The 22554-nt window shown below is 42.8% G+C and overlaps 1 protein-coding gene across 18 annotated transcripts in view; it reads right to left on the reverse strand.

Annotated features, from left to right (window-relative positions):
- The window catches only part of MORC2 (MORC family CW-type zinc finger 2), a 44642-nt gene extending 22241 nt beyond the window's left edge, over positions 1–22401 (reverse strand). For 8 of the 18 annotated variants that reach the window (XM_055405766.2, XM_055405776.2, XM_055405774.2 and 5 more), the window contains exons 1-7: positions 21124–22401; positions 14682–14735; positions 12512–12546; positions 4461–4526; positions 4125–4193; positions 3528–3618; positions 310–418 (exon numbers count right to left, since the gene is read on the reverse strand). In XM_055405766.2, the coding sequence (XP_055261741.1) occupies positions 310–418; positions 3528–3618; positions 4125–4193; positions 4461–4526; positions 12512–12546; positions 14682–14735; positions 21124–21191 (492 nt within the window). In that variant the 5' untranslated portion in view covers positions 21192–22401. The remainder of the gene's footprint in view (positions 1–309; positions 419–3527; positions 3619–4124; positions 4194–4460; positions 4527–12511; positions 12547–14681; positions 14736–21123) is intronic. The other 10 variants (XM_055405779.2, XM_088828334.1, XM_055405781.2 and 7 more) reach the window with 6 other exon arrangements.
- Between the last annotated feature and the right edge of the window lie 153 nt (positions 22402–22554).

Genomic DNA, 22554 nt, shown 5'->3' on the forward strand with positions numbered 1-22554 from the left:
ACACTCCCTGCCCTGCCCCACACCCCAGGACCAAACTCAAGCTGCAGATCTAGGAGAGGTACAAATGCACTCCTTGGCTCCTGCCACGTGCAGCCTCATTCTTAGAACAACTGTTCTCTGAAGCTGTGAGATGATACCTGCCTTAACCCCTTAACCAATTCATCCAACCAACTGGCTAATCCCCTAACCGGGGGTGTGGCTGCAATCGTGAAACCTCAACAAGCCCAGCATACAGGTGACCTGCGAGAACAGCCTGGACAGAATCGGGAGATGTGGGATGGTGACTGGGAACGTGAGGAGGGGACCCACCTCATCAATGCCTTCCTCCTCATGAAAGGTGCGTGACAGGAAGAGGCAGGTCATGGTGTCTTCCTTCTTGGTGAAGAGGATAAAATCCTTCCCGATGCGCATCGAGCCCCTGAAAGGGAAGCAGACAAGGATTACTCTCCCAAGGAATCAAAAGCTCAACTGAAAAAGAGCAAATCCCTGCTCTGGATGTAATGAAACTGCCTTTGGAGGATTCCCCTAAAGGCCTCCCCGGGGCCCAGGGCCCCACGCTGAGTGCCACGGCCCTCACGCCCCTTCCTCCCTTGTGACACTCCTCCTCCTGCTCTTCATGGGCCCAGCTCTCCTTGTCACCTTCTCCACAAGGCCCCACCACACTGGGCTCTGTCCTCTCTCACCACTGAGCACCAGCCCCAGCCTATCGCTGTCCGTGCTCTGGGCACCTCCCAGCCACCGGCTTCACTCCAGTAACACCTTCAACACATCAACTTCCACGCTGAGCATATCCAGCTCTCACCCTGTCCTTCCTCCGCTGACACTAACTCCCCCCATCCACTTGTCTAAGGACAGCACTGTCAGGGGAAGGGAAGAGCCCACAACGCCTGTGCTCGCAAGTCCTCCAAACACCAGGGTGACCTCGAGGCTCAGCCGAATATAGGGCTAACCAGGCAAAACATCATTGCTGAAGAGTCTCAAGGTGGCCTACCACTGGCTCATGGCCTATAACCACAGCCATCCTGGGTCTTGAATTGTCTCATGTTCTACTCATTAAGTCACAAGTCCCTGCTGTAGGACCCAAGTGGTTTCTGAGAAATATGCCTCGAGGCTGACTTCCAGAAGGCAGAAGTCTGAATGGAATCAACTGCTCCTTCTTCAACTTGGCCGAGTTAATCCTTCTGAGGAGCAGGCAAGGACACACTTTTCCCAACAATACGGAACAGGGTAAACGCGTGAAACACTGGCGAAGGGGTGCCCACCGAACAATGGCCACAGAGTTCCTGTCTCCTGAGCAGCTTCTGTGGCCTCATCAGGCCTCTAAGACCCCAGGGCGGCGATGGTGGTGGGAAGCCTTATTACTCTTCTCTGTATACAAACACAAGCCGAGCCAGCACGCCAGCACACAAGTGAATGCCATGACCCATTTCCCCAAACATTCGGGAAAACTCCAGGACACTATCCAGAGACGCCCTGGGGGCTGCCAAGTTCTGTCTCTCGGTCTCCGTTCTCCGAGGCTGGCAATGCTCCCTCCCCCAGACAACCCCACGGTTCTCCTCCTGCCTCCCTGAAATCTACCGGGGGCAAAACGTGGCAAGTTAGCTTGACTTCTGTCATGCCCTAATTTGGCAAAACCTGACTTTTGTGCCTCTTCCCTCTGTCTTTGATCCTGACCTTGGAGGGGAAATAAATAGCAACCACTCAAAAATGCCACTTCTCTGCCGACTTCTCTGCTTCTTAGCCCTCTTCTCACCACAAATCACTTCCTCCTGAAACTCTCAATTTCTAAATTCATCTCAAAATGAATTCAGTCTGAACACTAGATGGCCCCATCTCAATGGCTCCTGCCCAAAAGACATTCTACTAAAATACGCTGATGACAACACTCCGTTTGTTTTCCTTCCTGGTCTTCTAAGCACTTTTAGACTCACATTTCATCTGCTCCTGAAACTTGCTCAGTAAGGAAGAATGTCAGGGATTAGAAACCCGTATTCTACAGCAGGAAACAGACATTCAGAGAGGTGAAAGGGCTTGTCTGACGCCATAGAGCTGATGAAACCACATAGGAGAAGGCTGCCTACATCCAGAAGGGAAGTCAGGGTTTCTTACATCTGACAGATCAGTGGTTGGAAACTTAAGATTACCACACCAGAATCACCGAGGGAACACGTGGGGGAAAAGAAGAACGTTCCCAGACCCTAGGTCCACCCAATTAGGCCAAAAATTTAGCAGGGAAAAATCAAGGAAGGAGAGAGAAAATCAGAAGTGAGAAACCAGGCTAGGGCACTCATGGCCCTGAATGACAGCGCGTAATTCTTAACCCACTCACATGTGTTATACCCCAAGTTACAAAGGAGGAAGCTGAGCCTCAGAGGGGTAGGTGACTGATGTCAGATCCAAAACCTGGTTCATCTGACTGAAGTGAGGCAGATAGCAGCTCCGGCCTTGCCATCAGAAAGACGTGGTACACACCTCAGCTCTACACCTGGGCATTTTCACACCTTTGGGCAAGTCACTTCACCCCAATAAACCCTGCTTCTTGCATCTGAAGCTGAGAATCATGGTACCTACACCTCACAGGGCTTGGGTGAGGATTAAACTAAATCATCCAGGTGAAGTTTTTCAGCACAGTGTCCAGCACATGCTAAGTGCCTGACACTGAGAGGCGAGTGGGAAATGCAGGCAATTAGGTCTGTGCTGTTGTGGGAGGCATCGACTCTCTTCCGCACAAGCCCAAGCCTGCTGCACAGATGCACAACCGATGCTGCTGCCCGGCCAAACACACCCTCAAAGAACACAACACGCTTCCACAGCAAGACCAGAAACATGACTCAGAACTCCATCTGTACAAACTCTAATCCCAGTAAATCTTATTCCATCCAAAGGTATGTACAGCTGGAAGTGAGCATTTCAGAAATAGAAACCTTTCTCTTGGGGCTTCGCTCAAAACCACAACACCACATTCCACACGCCAAACAAATGGGAACCAAAGGGCTGAGAAAGAAGTCCCAAGGGATGTGAAGACATTAGGTAAGTCCCTGCTACAGGGCCTGGCAGAACATGTGAGCAGCAACCAGGTCCTCCATGTGGGGGGGGCTTTGGGTCTCTCTCTCACCCTGGACCCCCAGCGCCTGGCACAAAGCGTGACAGGTGCTCTGGGAACAACGCTGCACTAGAGGACCCTCACCACTCAGATCCATCCCAAGCACACAAAAAGACCACAGGTGTCCTCAATCATAGGTACAAACGAGAATTTTCAACCAGAGGAGAGGCACCGTTCCATAACACAGTGCTAAGAGAAGCCTACAGATTCTCCTACCTCAATGGTTCTGGACATTCACACTCTCACCTGTGGCGTAAACCAGACTGAAAATTGGTTTAATTCACGTTTCTGGCCATCAGTTGCTAAGTTCCTAACCACCACCCCTTCCTAACCATCCTCCTGTTCCAGGATTAAGGTGATGGAGTGACAAGCAGAGCATCGCTTGATTTTGTTGAGCCCTGTGGCGGGCTTCTGGCATACTTACGACTTTAACCCGTTCCCGTACTGCCCAATCTGGGTGGACTCAGGCGTTCGCTTGGCCGACTTCCCGAACTGGATCACGCTGGCAGCATCACCTGAAGTGGCAGGCAAAAGAGAAAAGGGAAAGTGTGCTTTCCTTTCCCAGGCTCTCAAATATCAAAGGACTGAGCCTTATTTAACCCAAGCGGGGATGTCTGTCTACTGAAAACCTCTGCCAGGAAAGTCACAACTGGGAGGCAAGTGGAGGAAACCTCTGACCGGCCTGTCAGTACCACCACCACGAGGTCCTAGTTCTGTTACCCGAACGCGGTAACTAGGCTGGGGCAGGCCACCACAGTTCCAGCTCCAGGATGTTACGCAAGCCAATGTCAACAGACAGGTAGCCTGACGGACTTAAGGCTGCCATTCAGATCCTATCTCTCACATTAGGACAAGACCTAGCAAATTCTGAGTGGAATTAAGCCTGAGATGTTGCAAGAGACTACCCTTGCCCTTCGAGTCACAAGAGTGAGGCAACAGAAAAACAAGTTAACACAATAAGCATTTTATAAAAATGCTTAGTTACATCCTCCCTAAAAGAAGCAAGCAGCCCATCACTTACTTGGATCCATTCCCGCTCCATCATCCAAAAAGCAAAGCATAAATCCTCCTCGAAGGTCCTCTCGCCTTTCTGTAAAAAAAGGAGCTGCCATTACTGGGTGGTTACCCACCAGAGGGCAGCGACTTGGGTATGATTGGAAGGTGGATCATTGTGAAGCTGGGTCCCAAAAGGTCTTCTCCTTCTAGCAATCCCAGCAGGTGAGAGAAACGGGAAAGTTAGTTTTTCTTTCCCAGGCTATCAAAAATCAAAGGTCGGAGCCTCATTCAACCCAGATCCCCCACCCCAGGAGTGAGACCGAACAGACTGCAATGAAAGCTGCCTGGTTTCCCACTGCACCTGATCGAAGGTCCTGGAAGGAGGAGCAGTCACTGGATACAGCGCAGCTGTGGCCAGGTGTCCTGGCTGACAGGAAGGAAACCCCACAGACTAAGGCCACCATTCCAGGGGAAAAAAGAACCCCCGGCTGCAGCGGCCATCACTACAGCATCAAGTGGTCACTCAGGGTCGTCTGGGTTCAGGTACAACACAAACGCCATAGAAGAGTCTCCCAAATAGGGAAAGGGTAGCTAAACGAGAGTTTCCAAGGTGCCCTTCGACTCCAATGATGAGGCTGACATGGGCAAAGGAGGAATAGCACAGGTCTTGGAATCAGGAGACCATGTGCACTAAAAGGAGGAAGGTCAGTCTACGGTGCTACAGGGATAAGTCCAAACTGGTTTTGGAGTCTAGTTCCTAACTGAGGACATTTCTGTCTCCACCAAGCTACAGTTTGCCAACTTTATACAACTACCTAACCAAGGGAATCTCAGTCTAAAATGCTGTCCTCCCCTCTGGCTAAAGATTCAAGTAAATTATAATTGCCTCTTATATGGGTTAATGTAATTTAAAATGCTATTTCAAAAGTACAATAAGCCACAGAGATTTTCAAGTATCACTTGCTGTTCAGGAAGCTGAACTTTCAGTTCAGTTCAGTCACTCAGTCGTGTCTGACTCTTTGTGACCCCATGGACTGCAGCACGCCAGGCTTCCCTGTCCATCACCGACTCCGGGAGCTTACTCAAACTCATGTCCATCAAGTTGGTGATGCCATCCAGCTATCTCATCCTCTGTCGTCCCCTTCTCCTCCCACCTTCAATCTTTCCCAGCATCAGAGTCTTTTCAAATGAGTCATTTCTTCACATCAGGTGGCCAAAGTATTAGAGCTTCAGCATCAGTCCTTCCAATGAATATTTAGGACTGATTTCCTGTAGGACTGACTGGTTTGATCTCCTTGCAGTCCAAGGGACTCTCAAGAGTCTTCTCCAACACTACAGTTCAAAAGTATCAATTCTTCGGCGTTCAGTTTTCTTTATAGTCCAGCTCTCACATCCATACATGACTACTTGAGTAAACCATACCTTTGACTAGACTAGCTTTGACTTTGTTGGCAAAGTAATGTCTCTGCTTTTTAATATGCTGTCTACAGCTTTTCTTCCAAGGAGCAAGTGCCTTTTAATTTCATGGCTGAACTTTGCTGAAACATTAACAAATGTTTCTTGATAGTTCAAGCATAAGGACCTTCCTGGAAGCCCGATTAGTAGATAAGAAAATTCCTCCTTGTGGCAGAGCCTTTTATCAGTCTGGAGAATCCAAATGAGATGTAGTAAGCAGAAGCAAGTGCAGAAAAGGGACAAAAATCTTCAAAGTTTCCTTCTGGAGGAAGCAAGGTGTCAGATGGAGACTCAACTGGGTCAGGGACAGAGCATGGTACAGAAGTGTTCTAAATGTAGCCAAGAGCCGTTTGCTAGATGAGTTAGCCTAAGATTCACATGAAGACTCTGCTTTGGGAGCTAGAAAGTGATTCAAGCCAAGTGCATCTGAAAAATCTCCAAGGATTACTGGTATTCCTTGAACTACTAGGAATTTGCTTCCAGGCCCTTGCATTCGGTAGAATAGGACTCACAGGCTGTTTTAACACACAGTCATCACTTAACACTTGGTCTGAGATCCCTTTCTTGCTCAAGGACTTCATTTTAAACCTATTTCATACCATTTAAGAGACACACCTATGGAAGGTCCTCTTGGCCATATAAATGGCCCATAGCCTGTAAGCGTCTAGCAGTGTTCAGGTCCATGGTCATGTGCAGCCAAGACAGACTAGCTGACATAGCAGTAACTCCTTCAACTTCATAAAAAAAAGCAAAGAACAGGCAGTATGGCATCTTCACAATGCTTCACAGTCACTCATGTATTTGGTGTGCCTGGCCCTGTAATGAAGGCAATAGCCAAGAACAATGCCACTACGACCACTGCCTTCAGGGAGCTCCCAGTCCAGGGGACCCTACCCTCTGCAGCACATGGTTAAGGAGGAGCGTTTAAGCAGAAGACAGAGAAGAGTGTCAGTTCGAGCAAAAGCAGTGTGTGTTAAAAATCACCTGAAGAGCTTGTTACGACAGATTCTAGGCTCCACCCTGGAGGGTCTGAGGTCTCCATGTGTGTTTCTAAACTGCTCCCAGGTGATGCCAATACTGTCCACTACTGGACCACTCTTTGTAAACCAGAGCTAGAGTCAGCAAGAACTAGAGGCTCCCCTGCCTGCAACAAAACCCCCAGACAGTCCAGCAGTTAAGACATGCATTCCTCACACCTTCTACTCACTTTAATCAATCGAATGACATCTGAAGCCTCGAGGGAAGGATTTTATGAAAGGGTGGGAGTCCTGGACAGAGGAGGGGGTCTGGGCAGCTGGGGATGGTCTGCGCCCCCTCTCGGCATACATCCTGGAGGAGGATAGAGCCAAGCTGCCTTCTGTGCAGTTGTGTCTCAGGCCCTGGTGGCAGCTTAGGACGACCACAGAACCAGTGTGGGAGGCTGCGCATCTAAGCTTCCCCTATACGACCAAGTCTGGCTTCTCCCAACTAGTGCAACATTCCTCCATCCAGCTCCCACTGGGGAGAACAGGAAAAAGACAGAAGCTGGAGGAGACATGAAATGGAGCTTTAAGTCAACCGTCCAAGGTGACGAGATAACACTGTCCTCAGCAGAGGCTGTAACAGAACGACCGTCAAGTTGTTCATCGTACTCTGCAATCTGTTTAAACAGTATTCATTTCAGCTGCATTTGCTCTAAGTTTCCATTTACTAACCACTGACCTGGCATCACAAAAGGAATCTCTGAGGCACAGCAGTCCCTATCAAAGGAAGTCCAGAAAGTCAATAAAAACAGATTCTGACAGGCATGTTCCAGTCTGGCCCCATCTAACAGGAATGCATCGGGTACCGGAGTCTGGTTTCTTTCTCACCCTTCTTTAAGCTACAATGTGAATTTGTGGCAAATTCAAAGTACATTTGATCTTTGGGAAGATTTCTAAGTTCAGGATCAAGCTACTTTCAGAAAGGTAGACAGGAAAATACTTTCCCTGAACTATTAAAAACAAAAACTTCATAATATATTATTAATTCTATTATCCTCCATACAGTTTCTGTCTTTTATGGACTAAAGAGCCTCTTGATGAATGTGAAAGAGCAGAGTGAAAAAGCTGGCTTAAAACTCAGCATTAAAAAAAAAAACGAAGATCATGGCATATGGTCCTATCACTTCATGGCAAATAGATGGAGAAACAATGGAAATGGTGACAGACTTTATTTTCTTGGGCTCCAAAATCACTGCAGATGGTGACTGCAGCCATGAAATTAAAAGATGCTTGCTCTTTGTAAGAAAAACTATGACAAACCTAGAAAGCATATTAAAAAGCAGAGACATTACTTTAGCGACATAGGTCCATAGAGTGAAAGCTATGGTTTTTCCAGTAGTCAATGTATGGATGTGACAGCTGGACCATAAAGAAGGCTAAGCGCCAAACAACTGATGCTTCTGAACTGTCATGTTGGAGAAGACTCTTGAGAGTCCCCTGGACTGCAAGATCAAACCAGTCAATCCTATAGGAAATCAGTCCTGAAAATTCACTGGAAGGACTGGATGCTGAAACTGAAGCTCCAATACTTTGGCCACTTGATACAAAGAACTGACTCCTTAGAAAAGACCCTGATGCTAGAAAAGACTGAAGGCAAGAGGAGAAGGGGACGACAGAGGATGAGATGATGGGATGGCATCAGCAACTCGATGCACATGAGTTTGAGCAAGCTCCGGGAGTTGGTGATAGACAGGGAGGCCTGAGGTGCTGCAGTACAGGGGGTCACAAAGAGTCAGACACAACTGAGCAGCTGAATAACAACGAATTCTATTATCCTACTTGTGAAATGAGGTAGCTTTTACTTCTCCTGTTAAATGTGCTACTATAACACTGAGGTAGAAGAGTGTGAAGTTGGGGCACCTCAGTAAAGATTCCCACTCTCAAGGTACTAGGAGTAAATTAAGTCTTTTCCCAAAACGCTAGAGTGCTTAGTGCTTCTATCATACCATTTAAGCCTTAGCTACCTTGACAGTTCCCTCAAGATCAAGTTATTGTTCCCTAATCATCTGTGGAGTGCTAACTGTCTCCGATTAACAACTAAATTCTCTAATGGCAATTTAGCAAAAGCCCCACCTCATCCTCTCTGGACTCCTCCCTAAGTCCTCCCAAAGCACAAGAGTTAACATTGAGCACAGAATAAAAGTACACTTGGCCATTTTCATTTAAATTGAAATCCAACTGCTCTGTTGCATTCCAAGTGAAAGCACTAAATGTCTTTGCTGAAATTCACCCACCGAATGTGGTAAAGGACTTAAAGACTGAACTGAAAGGTGGTAAACAGGAGCAGAGATGATCTCTTTTACAAAGCTTCTTCCATGAATTCCCTGGCTGTCCCGTGGCTAGGACTCCTCGCTCTCATGCTGTGACCCTAGGTTCAATCCCTGGTCAGGGAACTAAAATCCCATAAGCCGCACAGCCAAAAAAAAAAAAGCTTCTTCCAAAATAGGATGATTTTTTTCCCTTCCCCATCACTTGGAGTGGAGGCCTATTCTCTGCTTTGCCCCCGGTGTGATGATTTCACCAGCTACGACTTCTTCCAGAAGTGGTAGTTCCTGCTCCTCCCTGAAGCACTCTGGTGGAAGCCCTCCTGTGGCGCAGGGATGAAACCTCCATCTGGCCTAAGGGTTACTAAAAACCATCTTCTAACTTTCTTATGCTATGACCCATTCTCCTGTTACTCTCTTCTAAAAATAAAAGGAGTCTTATTTTCACCACTTGGCAGAGCCTTTTGAACAGAGGTTTTTATCCTCAAGCAGGATAGCTGATTTTTTACTGTTCTGAGTATTTTCTTTGCTCCAAAGTGTGTCAGGCAGAAGGAAATCGTATCTGGGAATATTCTTTACAATTATATGACACTGGAAGTTCTAAGAATTTACTTTTTACTGAGTGCTTATTCCCATTGATCAAAACAGGTCTGTAAAGAGAAAGAGGGATTATTTGATAACCATATATTCCCATAAATACTCAAGTTTCTCAAAAGCAAGGCAATGCCAGCCAAATTGGATTGAAAAGCCATCTTTCTCTGTTCCACTTCCAAATTCTTAGCACTCAAATGACAAAAAATGTGCGGGTACAAACACTGAACAGGCAGAAAGCAAGCTGTTCGTCAACAGTGGAGTGGGGCAACAACAATGACGAAGATCTCTGTCGCTGCTGCACACACGCCGTAACAAAGAGAGGACCTTACTGCCACAGAGCAGGGCCCGTCAGGTAAAAATGCTAGACGTTGTCGATATTTTTAAATGCTAAGCAAAGCAGTCCTACTTCCTACCTGACTCCTCTGCCTGAGAACACCTCTGCAAACCTCACTGCCAATTCAGTTACACAACTGTTTCGTACAACTGACACCAGCAGCTCTTCAAGTTGGGATTTCTCACCAAGATTGCAAAGGGATAAGATGGCCTTCAACAAGATCTTTCTTCAGGTGCAGAAACCACCAACCCCACAAACCTGGCCACCTGCTAACTCCAATCAGGAAATCAGTGGTACTTGGTCATTTCACTCTGCATTAACCCAGTGGCTTTCTTTAAATAGATACATAGATCTGGAAAAGCTCTATACAGTCAGCAAAAACAAGACGAGGAGCTGACTATGGTTCAGGTCATGAACTCCTTATTGCCAAATTCAGACTTAAATTGAAGAAAGTAGGGAAAACCACTCAGATACGATCTAAATCAAATCCCTTATGATTATACAGTGAGAAAAAGACTCAAGGGATTAGATCTGATAGAGTGCCTCAAGAACTATGGATGGAGGTTCGTGAAATTGTACACAAGGCAGGGATCAAGACCATTCCCAAGAAACAGAAATGCAAAAAGGCAAAATGGTTGTCTGAGGAGGCCTTACAAATAGCTATGAAAAGAAGAGAAGCAAAAAGCAAAGTAGAAAAGGAAAGATCTACCCATTTGAACGCAGAGTTCCAAAGAATAGCGAGGAGAGATAAGAAAGCCTTCCTCAGTGATCAGTGCAAAGAAATAGAGGAAAACAATAGAATGGGAAAGACTAGAGATCTCTTCAAGAAAATTAGAGATACCAAGGGAACATTTCAAGCAAAGATGGGCTCAAAAAAGGACAGAAATGGTATGGACCTAACAGAAGCAGAAGATATTAAAAAGAGGTGGCAAGAATACACAAACTATACAAAAAAGATCTTCAAGACCCAGATAACCACGATGGTGTGTTCACTCACCTAGAGCCAGACATCCTGGAATGTGAAGTCAAGAGGGCCTTAGAAAGCAAAACTATGAACAAAGCTAGCGGAGGTGATGGAATTCCAGTTGAGGTATTTCAAATCCTAAAAGATGATGCTGTGAAAGTGCTGCACTCAATATGACAGCATATCTGGAAAACTCAGCAGTGGCCACAGGACTGGAAAAGGTCAGTTTTCATTCCCATCCCAAAGAAAGGCAATGTCAAAGAATGCTCAAACTACCTCACAACTGTACTCATCTCACACGCTAGCAAAGTAAAGCTTAAAACTCTCCAAGCCAGGCTTCAACAGTATGTGAACCATGAACTTCCAGTTGTTCAAACTGGATTTAGAAAAGGCAGAGGAACCAGAGATCAAATTGCCAATATCTGCTGGATCATAGAAAAAGCAAGAGAGTTTCAGAAAAACATCTACTTCTGCTTTATTGACTATGCCAAAGTCTTTGACTGTGTGGATCACAACAAACTGTGGAAAATTCTACAAGAGATGGGAATACCAGACCACCTGACCTGCCTCCTGAGAAATCTGTATGCAGGTCAAGAAATAACGGTTAGAACTGGACATGGAACGACAGACTGGTTCCAAATCAGAAACGGACTATGTCAAGGCTGTATACTGTCACCCCACTTATTTAACTTATATGCAGAGTACATCATGAGAAATGCTGGACTCAGTGAAGCACAAGCTGGAATCAAGATTGCTGGGAGAAATATCAATAACCTCAGATATGCAGATGACACCACATTTATGGCAGAAAGCAAAGAAGAACTAAAGAGCCTCTTGATGAAAGTGAAAGAGGTGAAAAAGTTGGCTTAAAACTCAACATTCAGAAAACTAAGATCATGGATGCCATCCAGTCCCATCACTTTATGGCAAATAGATGGGGAAACAATGGAAACAGTGAGAGACTTTATTTTGGGGGCTCCAAAATCACTGCAGATGGGTGACTGCAGCCATGAAATTAAAAGACACTTGCTCCTTGGAAGAAAAGTTATGACCAACCTAGACAGCATATTAAAAAGCAGAGACATTTATCAACAAAGGTCCATCTGGTCAAAGCTATGGTTTTTCCAATAGTCACGTATGGATGTGAGATCTGGACTATAAAGGAAGCTGAGCGCCGAAGAATTGATGCTTTTGAACTGTGGTGTTGGAGAAGACTCTTGAGAGTCCCTTGGACTGCAAGGAGATCCAACCAGTTCATCCTAAAGGAAACGAGTCCTGAATATTCATTGGAAGGACTGATGCCAAAGCTGAAAACTCCAATACTTTGGCCACCTGATGTGAAGAAATGACTCATTTGAAAAGACCCTGATGATGGGCAAGATTGAAGGCGGGAGGAGAAGGGGGCGACAGAGGATGAGATGGCTGGATGCCATTACCAACTCAATGGACATGAGTTTGAGTAAACTCCGGGAGTTGGTGATGGACAGGGAGGCCTGGCGTGCTGCAGTCCATGGGGTTGCAATGAGTCAGACACGACTGAGCGACTGAACTGAACTGACTGACAGATCTGGGCAACTAGTAGTAGTTCCCTTAATACCAATATTCTTGACTTCTATCACACACCCGATCAGGACTACCCTGTCCTGCCTAATACCTGGAGTAATCAGGCTGTCTACCCAGACTCCAGAAACCAGTTGTCTCCCACTCACTTATTTTTAGGCACAACGGTAAATGCTTCTGGGAACTGGGCACGAGAAGGAAGACTGGTGTCTGTCTTACCTGCATAAATATCAATTCTCGTGGCATCAGCATCTCTGCAAAGTCAGGAAAAAAATCAATATTCAAATGAGTATATGAAGTATAACCATCAAGATGCACAGTATTGAGTGGGATACACACTATTTTGAATCTATTTTCAGGAAATCATAAAAGAAATTCTATATACATTAAAGATATACTTTCACATTTGGTAACACAGTTTTCCTTATATGTCTGTGAAACACCTCTGGAGCTCCAAATTATTTAAAACAATCATAAGATACATAGGGTCTGAATACACTTTTTTCAAATAAAAATTTCACAGTGAAAACAGCGAGAGGATAAATAACATTCCTTTACACACTAAATGACTCCAATCACTCATTTGACCACGAACATAGACAATGTTCCAATATCTCATCCATTGTTCCTTCTCACCAAGATTTGAGAAAAAAAGGAAAACAATACTCTGCCACAAAGCCTAAGAAAATCCGGTCTTAAGGTATACACGCTGCAGTCAGCACACTGACTCATGAGCCCATAATCTTATCCTCCCTAAACCTGAAAGGAAGTTTGGGGGCACCCCATTAGGCTCCAGTCATCAGTGAAGTCTTCCATAAAGGCTTGAAAGTAATCTAGCCCAATTCTGCCAACTGCAGGCAAAGAAAATGAGGCGCTGAGTTTCACTGCTTTTAAATGCAAAATAATCCACTCAAATCCATACAACTCTGCTGCTGCTGCTAAGTCGCTTCAGTCATGTCCGACTCTGTGCGACCCCATAGATGACAGGTACCTATTCCCAAAAACATAAAACCATTTCAAAAATAGAAGAGATTGACAAAGTATGTGCATGAGCAGGAACATACACTCCTAGGCAATCTCCAGTTCACCACATAATATATAAAAAAGCAGCCTTCCAAAACACACTGTAGTATCACTAAACAAGTGGCAAATTCAAACATAGTTCCATTAAGCTACAACATTTTTAAATATAAAAATTATGAGTCAACCAGGATTGAAACAATTGAAAAACACTGAAAATGGGACTTTTCAGGTTAAACAAGTTAACTAGCACACTTCCATGCGCGGTCCAGTAAATAATAACACTAAAAGTATAACGGTATAGACCTACAATATAGACATAGGTAGACATAATTACCATTATATCATTAAGTGGAGATCTGTTTAGGAAGTACTTTTGTCAACTCTTACCTTCTTCTTCATTAGTCATACTGGTCAATAAACACCGTGTCTGAGTTTCATGTTTGCACTCAGAAATCTGTGATATAATTATAAGCAGACTTTTGATTTGGGACTTCACTATCCCTGAACCAATCCAAACTTCTTATCCGTCTTGCACAGTAACATTTAGAGGTTTCTATCACTAAGAACTCAGTATAACACCGTGCTGAAGAATGATTTCTTCCAAGCACAGATGCTAACAATGGAAGATGCTTTGATTAACTAGTCTCATCTGACAACAAAATACACTCACTCCTTAGTATCTGCAGGGGACTGGTTTTAAGACCACCAAGGACGACAACATCTGCAGATGCTCAACTGCCTTCTATAAAATTGTGTAGTACTTGCATATAATCTATGCACATCCTCCTGTTTACTCCAAATCATCTCTATGTTACTTATGATAACTAACACAATGAAAATGCTATGTAAATAGTTGAAAGCAAGCAGCAAACTCAAGTTTTGCCTTTGGAACCTTCTGGAACTTTTCCAATACTTTCAATCTGTGATTCCTTGAATCTACAGATGCAGAACCTGCAGATACAGAGGGCTGACTGTACATTTTGGGAAGACACAGAACACTGAAATAATTTTAAAGACATTAGGTAGTTTACTGTCCTGGTAGCACCAATTAAAACACAGTTTGTCCTAGTAATTAGACCCCTAAGTTTTTATCTTAATTCCCTGTTTCACAACAATTATCTTGTTCTAATACACAGGGAAGGTAGCTTTGGAGGTCGTAAGGTCACTACCTTTAGTCTGGAACATAGAAATGAATGGATTAAATTATCAACAAATGTGCTATTTAAAATACTTTCTGGATAAGATGCCTCCTAGGAGTGAATCACATATGCAAAAGAACTGCCTTCCTCCCAAGTCTTCAGAGATCAGAGATGAGAAAAACCCAAAAAGTTTTCAAGCACAGACTGCACACCTGAAGACTACATACCTTGCATTATCAACTAGTTCAGCAAGAGCACCAAACAAGAATTCATGAGTGGTTCTGAAATGATAAATATTAAGAATCAGCAAAAGAATTATGAATTAAGCTATAGTTCCTAGTAAAATGTCAAGGCTATAAAATATTTAAAAGGTTTTTTGGGGGAAAAAACTAAAATTGCTACTTGCATCAATTTACACTATTCAAGTTTTAAACTTCTCCGCAATTCAAGTCTCTCTAGAGCTCCGATGTACGACTGGCTAAAAAAATGTTTTTCACTATTCATATTCTACCTAGAAAAATATTTTCATTTATCATTGCCTTTACCAGCTGCCAGTTTCTGCATCTCTCTAAGAACGCTCAATGGAGGAAATCATTACCATTTAGCTTTATCAATACCTTTGTGATGATTTACTAGGGAAAAACCATTCAGTCCTGTGCAATTTATATGCAAAAATACTCCACTTGAAGGTGGGGAGAAAGGAGAAAATAATCCAGTTTTAGATGCTCCCTGATTTTGGCCAAAACCAAAACTTTCTCCACATAAAGGAATCCATAATCCTCTTAAACAACCCCTTCCTAAGAGGAAAAAGGTTCGGTGTGGTCTCCTAGAGTCCTTGCTCAAGTTAGTCCCTTCCAGAAGGGTAGCCAATGGTCATCTCCTCCTCTAGGAGGCTACTCAAAATTTAGGTAGGATAAATTCACAATTACCATATTCACAGCACAATAAAGATGGTATTTATGCATGTTTTCTTCTATTTACACCTTCTTTAATTTGTGCTATTTCCCATATTAGTCCTCATTAGATATAAAAGTAGATGCATTAACCTAGAACCACCTATAAATTTATCTTTTTTCTGGCCCTGTGGTGCAACATCTGTATCTTAGTTCCCTGACCAGGATCAAACCCGTGCCCTCTGCAATGGAATAGCAGTCTTAACCACTGGACTGCCAGGGAAATAATGAAATTCTGACTTTTGTAAGCATTAATCCACATAATATATTACTATCATAATGTATAAAAAAAATATTTCCGTTAATTTTTTGTATACAAAGTTTCAATCAATAGATAAAGTGAAAATTTCTATATATATTTAGAATATACCAATATTAAATAGCCAGCATCTATGATTTGTCAGTACTTACTGTACTGTTCAAAACAAATTGTAAAACACTCATTTATAAAATAAATACCCAAAACTCAACTGTCCAGGAACAGTTTTTTCCTCAAACAAATATTCAAATTTTTATAAATGCAATTTTTTTAACTAAAACTACTAGTCCTTGGAATTTTAGGAAGAACTTTTTCCCATGAGAACAGTGAATATATCTGTTGCTGATCCAAATGAAGTACCATGCTTTAACAAAAAGTAGAAATTTAATCTCCAATTTCCCTGAAAAGACCTCAAATTCCTCTAAATCTAATTCTTAATTATTTTACATGAAATTAAGATTTTTGCAAGGGAAAAAACCTGCATAAAACATCCATATCTTTAATTATTCAAAAAATTTTGACTCCAAAATTATCACCCTAAATTCTTCAAATTATCTACTGAAGAAACAAAAAATTTTCTGCATATTACTCCATGTATTAAATTGGGAGAAATAAGCTGGAAAATTAAACTGACTTGCTGAAAGTAATACAAAAGTAATAGTAGTATTTGCTCTAAGGCTTTCAACCAATCATTTTCCTGTCTGACTCTGTAGTGACTAAGTAACTTATGAAATGAATTAGTTTTCTATACTCTACATTCTAAAAAAATTTTGAAGGTTAAAATGTAAAATAACAAATTCTACTGCAATACTTCTCATTTTCTTGAATTCAAGGAATCTCAGAAATACAGCTCCTAGGGTAGGGGTGGGGGACACAAGAATACAATCTTAGACTACAATTTGTGTGTAGAAATAAAGGGAAGAATGAAGTATCTGGCCTATGGTAGTGACAGTGGTGAATATGAATAATCTGGAAAACTAATTCTGATACCTCTGCCATCCAGGCAAAGAAATTAAAAAAAAAAACAAACAGCAATGGCTTCTCACAAAACAGATTTTTTGTTGCTTCACATGAAAATTAAAGGCATTGAGAATTCAATAACATCTCAAAAAGGAAAGGACAAAGCACTTCTGGCTAAGTTTTCACTGTTTTCTACAGAATTAGAAAACTGCTTTGTATATTTAGAATCCAAAGACACTCCAAATGTCTTTGTTGTTCCACACAGTATCAATGCTGTTCCACAAAAGGTATTTCAGTTAACATATCTGTAAATGTAGCTAAGGGGTGCTCTTATGATGTGCTGATTTGCATTGACACGTCATAAAAGGGGCCTTTCGCGACAACTGTTGGTAAGGTCAGAGACGACACTCAGAATCTTCTCCAAACCTCCAACTGATCCTACTAATAATTCTAAAGCTAAAGCTCGAAATATCTCTCAAATCATAAGAAACAAAAACATACCAACTATAAAAGATCTTCCCTTTATTCCAAATAATATTCAAAGAGATGCACTCATTGCTAGTGAGCAGTTTAGAGTTATTTATATAAGGATCAAAGGAAATTCTTTTCTTCACAGACCTAAAGATTCTTTACATGTAATCCAAGAAAGATCAACCATCTGGAAAAAGACAAAGATTTTTAACGAACTTTCACTTTCAACTGATTGTGGCTTTTATACCAATTGTGTCACAATCAAAATAGCTTTGCATCTCAGCATTTCCAATGACAAATTCAAGTGTAAATCTACTCATTATGTAAGGAAAACGGTCTATTTATATTCAGCCTGAATTTAAAGCAATAGAATATTTATAACCCCATCACACAGTGATAGGTTCTACTGAGTTCTTGGAAATGCAGTCCAGAGTTAATTGCCTTAACTGCTAGAAAATAAAACTGAAAAATTCCAGGGCAACCATTTTACATTCAAAGGCTTTAATATATTTAGTGTGAACCCATATTTCAACAGGATTATAAATCACAAGAAATGTAAAAAAAATGTAAAAAAAAAAAAACTCAAAGATATCAAATGGCCTAGACAAAAAGCTTTTAAATGCGCCGATAGGAACAGACACACACAGCAGGTATCTTACACATAAGCACCCTGCACTATCAAACCACTTATCAATACTGCAAACAGAATGACAAGATATGTGCCTTCCGCCAAAGGAACATCACCACTATCACTCCATCTTGAATCTGGCACCTAGACTGCTTATGGACTTTTCAGCAGCAGTCACAAAACCCATCACACCAAACAGTAAAAGCATAAAACTACTTTTATTCAAAATCCTAATTTCAATCATCTCATACGACCAACTTGCAGTATTTAAAAGAAATTCACCTAAAACTTCCACGTTAGAATTTCAGACCTGCCTCAAACCCTAATGCTGATATAATCACATTAATGTAGAACAATACCAAAACAATAATTCCAAGCAGTCGTTTATTATCTTCAACAGATGCTCCAGAATTTATTAAAAGTTAATCTGCCTAATGACCATCCCCAAACATCAAGTCGCTATCACACTGACCAACTTTTAGTTTATATGAGCTAATATTATAACTAGAACAAATAACTGTCACTATCTATTCGATATTTACTGTGAACTATGTGCAATCTAATTACCTTATAAACATTATTTTACACAATCCTCATAAACACTGTCAGATTAGTCCTCTTTTGCAAATGATGAAACTGAGGCTCAGATAAGTAGACCTACCCAAGAACACAGCCAGGAAGCAAAAACAGGCCCTGGCTGGCTCCCAAGCCTATGCTCTTTCTACTACATCACACTGATTTCTACCCTTCTATCCTGGACTCTGCTAAATGGGTGCTAAGGAGTCATTTCTTTCACAATATACACCTTGGCAATTTATAGATGTCAGACACCCTAAAATGGTCTTGTGTTTTAATTATAAAAAGGGAGAAGGAAAACCCTCCCTTCTCTGAAGGTTAATACCATACCACTTAACCCAGTGGACACATCCACCACCATTACCATTAAAAAGTCACATTTTCTGAAAATTGTAAAATCTGTTTCCTCTAGAAATGAACTCCCAATCAGGTCATGATAAAGGTCTTGAAATGGTTACAAACCAAAAACTTATCTAGGTGTTCTGGGCTTCATATTTTCTTCTGGTAGAACTAGATACATTCAAAAGTAAACAACTTCTAAGGTGTGATCCAGATAATAAATTCCAGAGCTTCCAAAATGATACATCCGACTCTCAAAAACGTTTATGCAAGCAAGTGGTTCCAGTTCAACACAGTAAGTCAAATTCCCAGAAAATTCTCCAATTTCAAACAAGAGGCTTAACTGAGGTTCAATTCTTTCCCTTTGCTCTGTTCTATTTAAAATAGGAGAAATAGCATAAAGAAATGAAATATCCTTTATCTCCTGGCCAGAACACTGGAGGGGGTAGCCTTTCCCTTCTCCAGGGGATCTTCCCAACCCAAGGATCAAACCCAGGTCTCCAAAAATTGAAGGCGGATTCATTACCAGCTAAGCCACAAGGGAAGCCCAATCTAAAATTGAAGACTTTCAAAATGGAAAGTAAACTTTCTGGCTGTATACAAGGAACAAGCCTTTAAACATAAAACTGACTACAGCTGGTTTTGCCTAACAGTTAAAAGCACTAATCATGTGGCCAGATAAATCTTACCGCTTTGAATCTTGGTGCCTTGAAGCTCTGTAACCTCTGGCATATAATAATCTCTTTGAACTTCAGTCTTCTCAAATGCAAAACAGGGATAATCCTTACTCTAGTAGGACTGCCGATGTTTAAATGTGACTGGCAGAAACCACAGTCCCTGGTAGCTCAGATGGTATGGCTCAGATGGTAAAGAATCTGCCTGCAATGCAGGAGACCCAGGTTCCATCCCTAGGTTGGGAACATCCCCCAGAAAAGGGAATGGCTACTACCCACTCCGGTATTCTTGCCTGGAGAATTCCACGGACAGAGGAGCCTGGTAGGCTACAGACGATGCGGCCGCAGAGTCAAACATGACTGAGCAATTAACACTTTCACTTTTCACTATCATTTTATTATCAAATACAATCTTTGGGTAAGCTAAAACAAGAACCCAGAATCAAAGTCTCCTTCAATGGTCTTCCAAGATCATCACATAGTCTGTCATTCCAAATTTGGCTCCTCACCCCAAAACTCAGAACTGAATTTATCAAACACAATCTGTGAACATCTAAGTGGCCTTCAGCTGCTTGTTCTTAATGTGGCAGTTCAAACACAAACAAGGATACTAACGGTTCTGCTCATGGCTATGCTACAAGCTAGATGGGTATAACTTTTGATCAGAGACCTTATCTAGTTGGATTTCAGATTCATCAGCTGCAACATGAAACTACACCCAGGTGACCTCTACAATCCCTACTCTAATACTCTAGTTCAGTAAGAACCTTCCTAAACAAAACCAGGCTCTCATTTGGCAATTCACTACTCAGAAAATTTTTATTTCCTCCATAGAAAAAATAGCAAACAAAAAATTACAGATATTATCACAGATACGTGGTTCTTTTCTGTAAAAGGTTATTGTATTACTGTACTATTACTTGACAACTAAAGTTACTGTACTATTACTTGAAAACTAGAGTCTATATCCTCAATCGTGAAGGTGGTTCTTCTGATCTCTGGACCATTCATTAAGCTGCTCACCACCTCTCCAGTACTAAAATGAGAGACTTACCTTCATCTCGAAAGTGACAAATGAATGTACTAAAAGACTAAACAATGACTCCCTCATTGCATCAACTCCAAGAAAGTGGGAGTAAGGATTAACCTTGAAATATTCCAGATCAATGGAGTGATGGCAATCTCTTCACAAACTCAAAAGAACTACGAACACAGCATTTATTCAATGACTTGTGAATCTTTGGGGGAAAGGCTATTTAAATCATGGATTTAATCAAGTTATCACTTCCTGCTTAACATATTAAAAAATATATTGGATGAGGACAAATTTCCCAGAAAAAGGAAACTGTTTTCTGGGGGGAAAAATAACTTCTTCTCACAAGTTGTCATTTAAATGTCTTCATTCTTTTTTCTTTTTTACTTCTTACAAAAAAATCACTCGTTATTACCCAACTGTATTGGCTGTTGTCACCAAAGACAAGACGTTGAATAGAATAGTCCAATTTTTGGCGATCCAGGAAGAGTACTTGTTGGATTCCTATCAAACACTTGAATGAAACTCAATATACAGACTCCAAGGAATTAGTTTGCCTTCTATCAAATAAATTTTGATTCGGTAAAGGAAGATCATATTCTTCTGGATTAGCAACAAACATTTCACTGATCTCAGTTCTTCCATACAGAGCTCAAGACTCCTCCAGTGACACATCTCAAAAAGTAAAAATGCAAAACTTCCTGGGAAAAAGACTTCCATATGAATATCGAGCAATGAGTTATCAGTGACCTCAGAGGCACCTACAGAATACTTACGAATTTGTGTGTAGATATTCAAAGGTTAGCTGAGCTCGATTCAGACTGCTGTAATTCGTGAAAGCCATGAGTGCGGTGATGTCTCCAGTTCTTTAACCACTAATTGGGAAATACAAGCTTACAATGGAATAGATGTTTCAGGACTCCCAGTAAAGAGTTGGTAAATCTGTGCTCCTCAGTTAATCAAAGTTATCTAGTTTTCCACCTAAACTATACTGAAAAAGACGTCTAAAGCAAAAACTGACTTCTTCCTTAAATTTTCTTATCCTCTCAATGACTACGATGTAATACTTTGGAAGAAACTACGTCCTAAGTCTGTAGTTTTAAGGAACATTAGCATTAACTTGCGATAATTCACTGAGTGGAACGCGGTTCGTCCTAGAGGAGCTGATAGTGGCGTTGGCGATTTAATTACTGTTCCGTCTTCACGTTCTTCCGAGTTTTTTGTTGTTGTTGTTGTGCCTCCAAATTTCCTGTGAGGAAATTCACCAATCCGGAAACTTACCAATCCGGAAGTCTAGCAACTTCAGTCATAAAACTGGATAGCCACACACGTCTTCGCCATCAATGATCCCAGGATCCTTAAATAAGCCTCAGACTGGCGATCACGATGTTGCTGGAGTCCATTCGGCGTTACTTCCGGCTTCACCACCTACCAACTGAAAGATTTTCTAAGCGCTGAAGACCTATTTCCGTTCTCAAAGCCCAGATCAAACCAAGCTTGCTGGGCGCCCCAATTTCCTCGCGGTAGTGAGTCAAATTACCTCACAGTGGCCCACTAAGTCGCCACAGAACTGACGCACCCAATCAATTCAGGCGGGCCGCGCCCCTCCCCCTTTCCCTCAGACAGCGGCCTCAGCCTCGCAGGCCCTCACTGGGCCTCGGTCCCGCCGTCTCCTCCTCACGGAGGCAACTTAGTCCCAGTTTTCAAGGCCCGGAACGAGGGCAGTGGCGAGCGCACCACCCGACCGGGCGTTGCCCGGCGCTCACAGCTGCCTTTGTCCCTCCCCACGGAATTGGAACCCAACAACCGCAGGGCGCTCTTGGAACCATGTGCTGCCGCCACCTCCGCGTCCGCCGCTGCCGCCGCCGCGCGACCAGCCGCCCTCGCGCCGCGCTAGATGAGATGGTGACAGGACTCAGCACTACAATATTCGGCGTCTAAGGCTGCTCCGCCGCTGCCGTCACCGCCACCTCTTTGTCTCCGCCAGAGCACACAACCCCGGCCGCCTCGCGCACTCCCCGACGCCCCAAGTCCCCGAGGCCTCCGCGGCGCATTCCGCCAATCACAGCGCCGCAGCTCCTCCCGCCCCCGCCCTGATGCTACGCCTCCTGATTGGTGGATAGCGGTGTCTCCACGTGACCGGATTTTGTTGCCGGGCCCGCCCCTGTCACGTGAGTGCGCGCGCCTCTCTTCCTGCTTTCTTGACC

This window comes from Moschus berezovskii, chromosome 19 (assembly GCF_049115385.1).
Source record: "Moschus berezovskii isolate FMDL1 chromosome 19, NW_MosBer_1.0, whole genome shotgun sequence".
Taxonomy (NCBI): Eukaryota; Metazoa; Chordata; class Mammalia; order Artiodactyla; family Moschidae; genus Moschus; species Moschus berezovskii.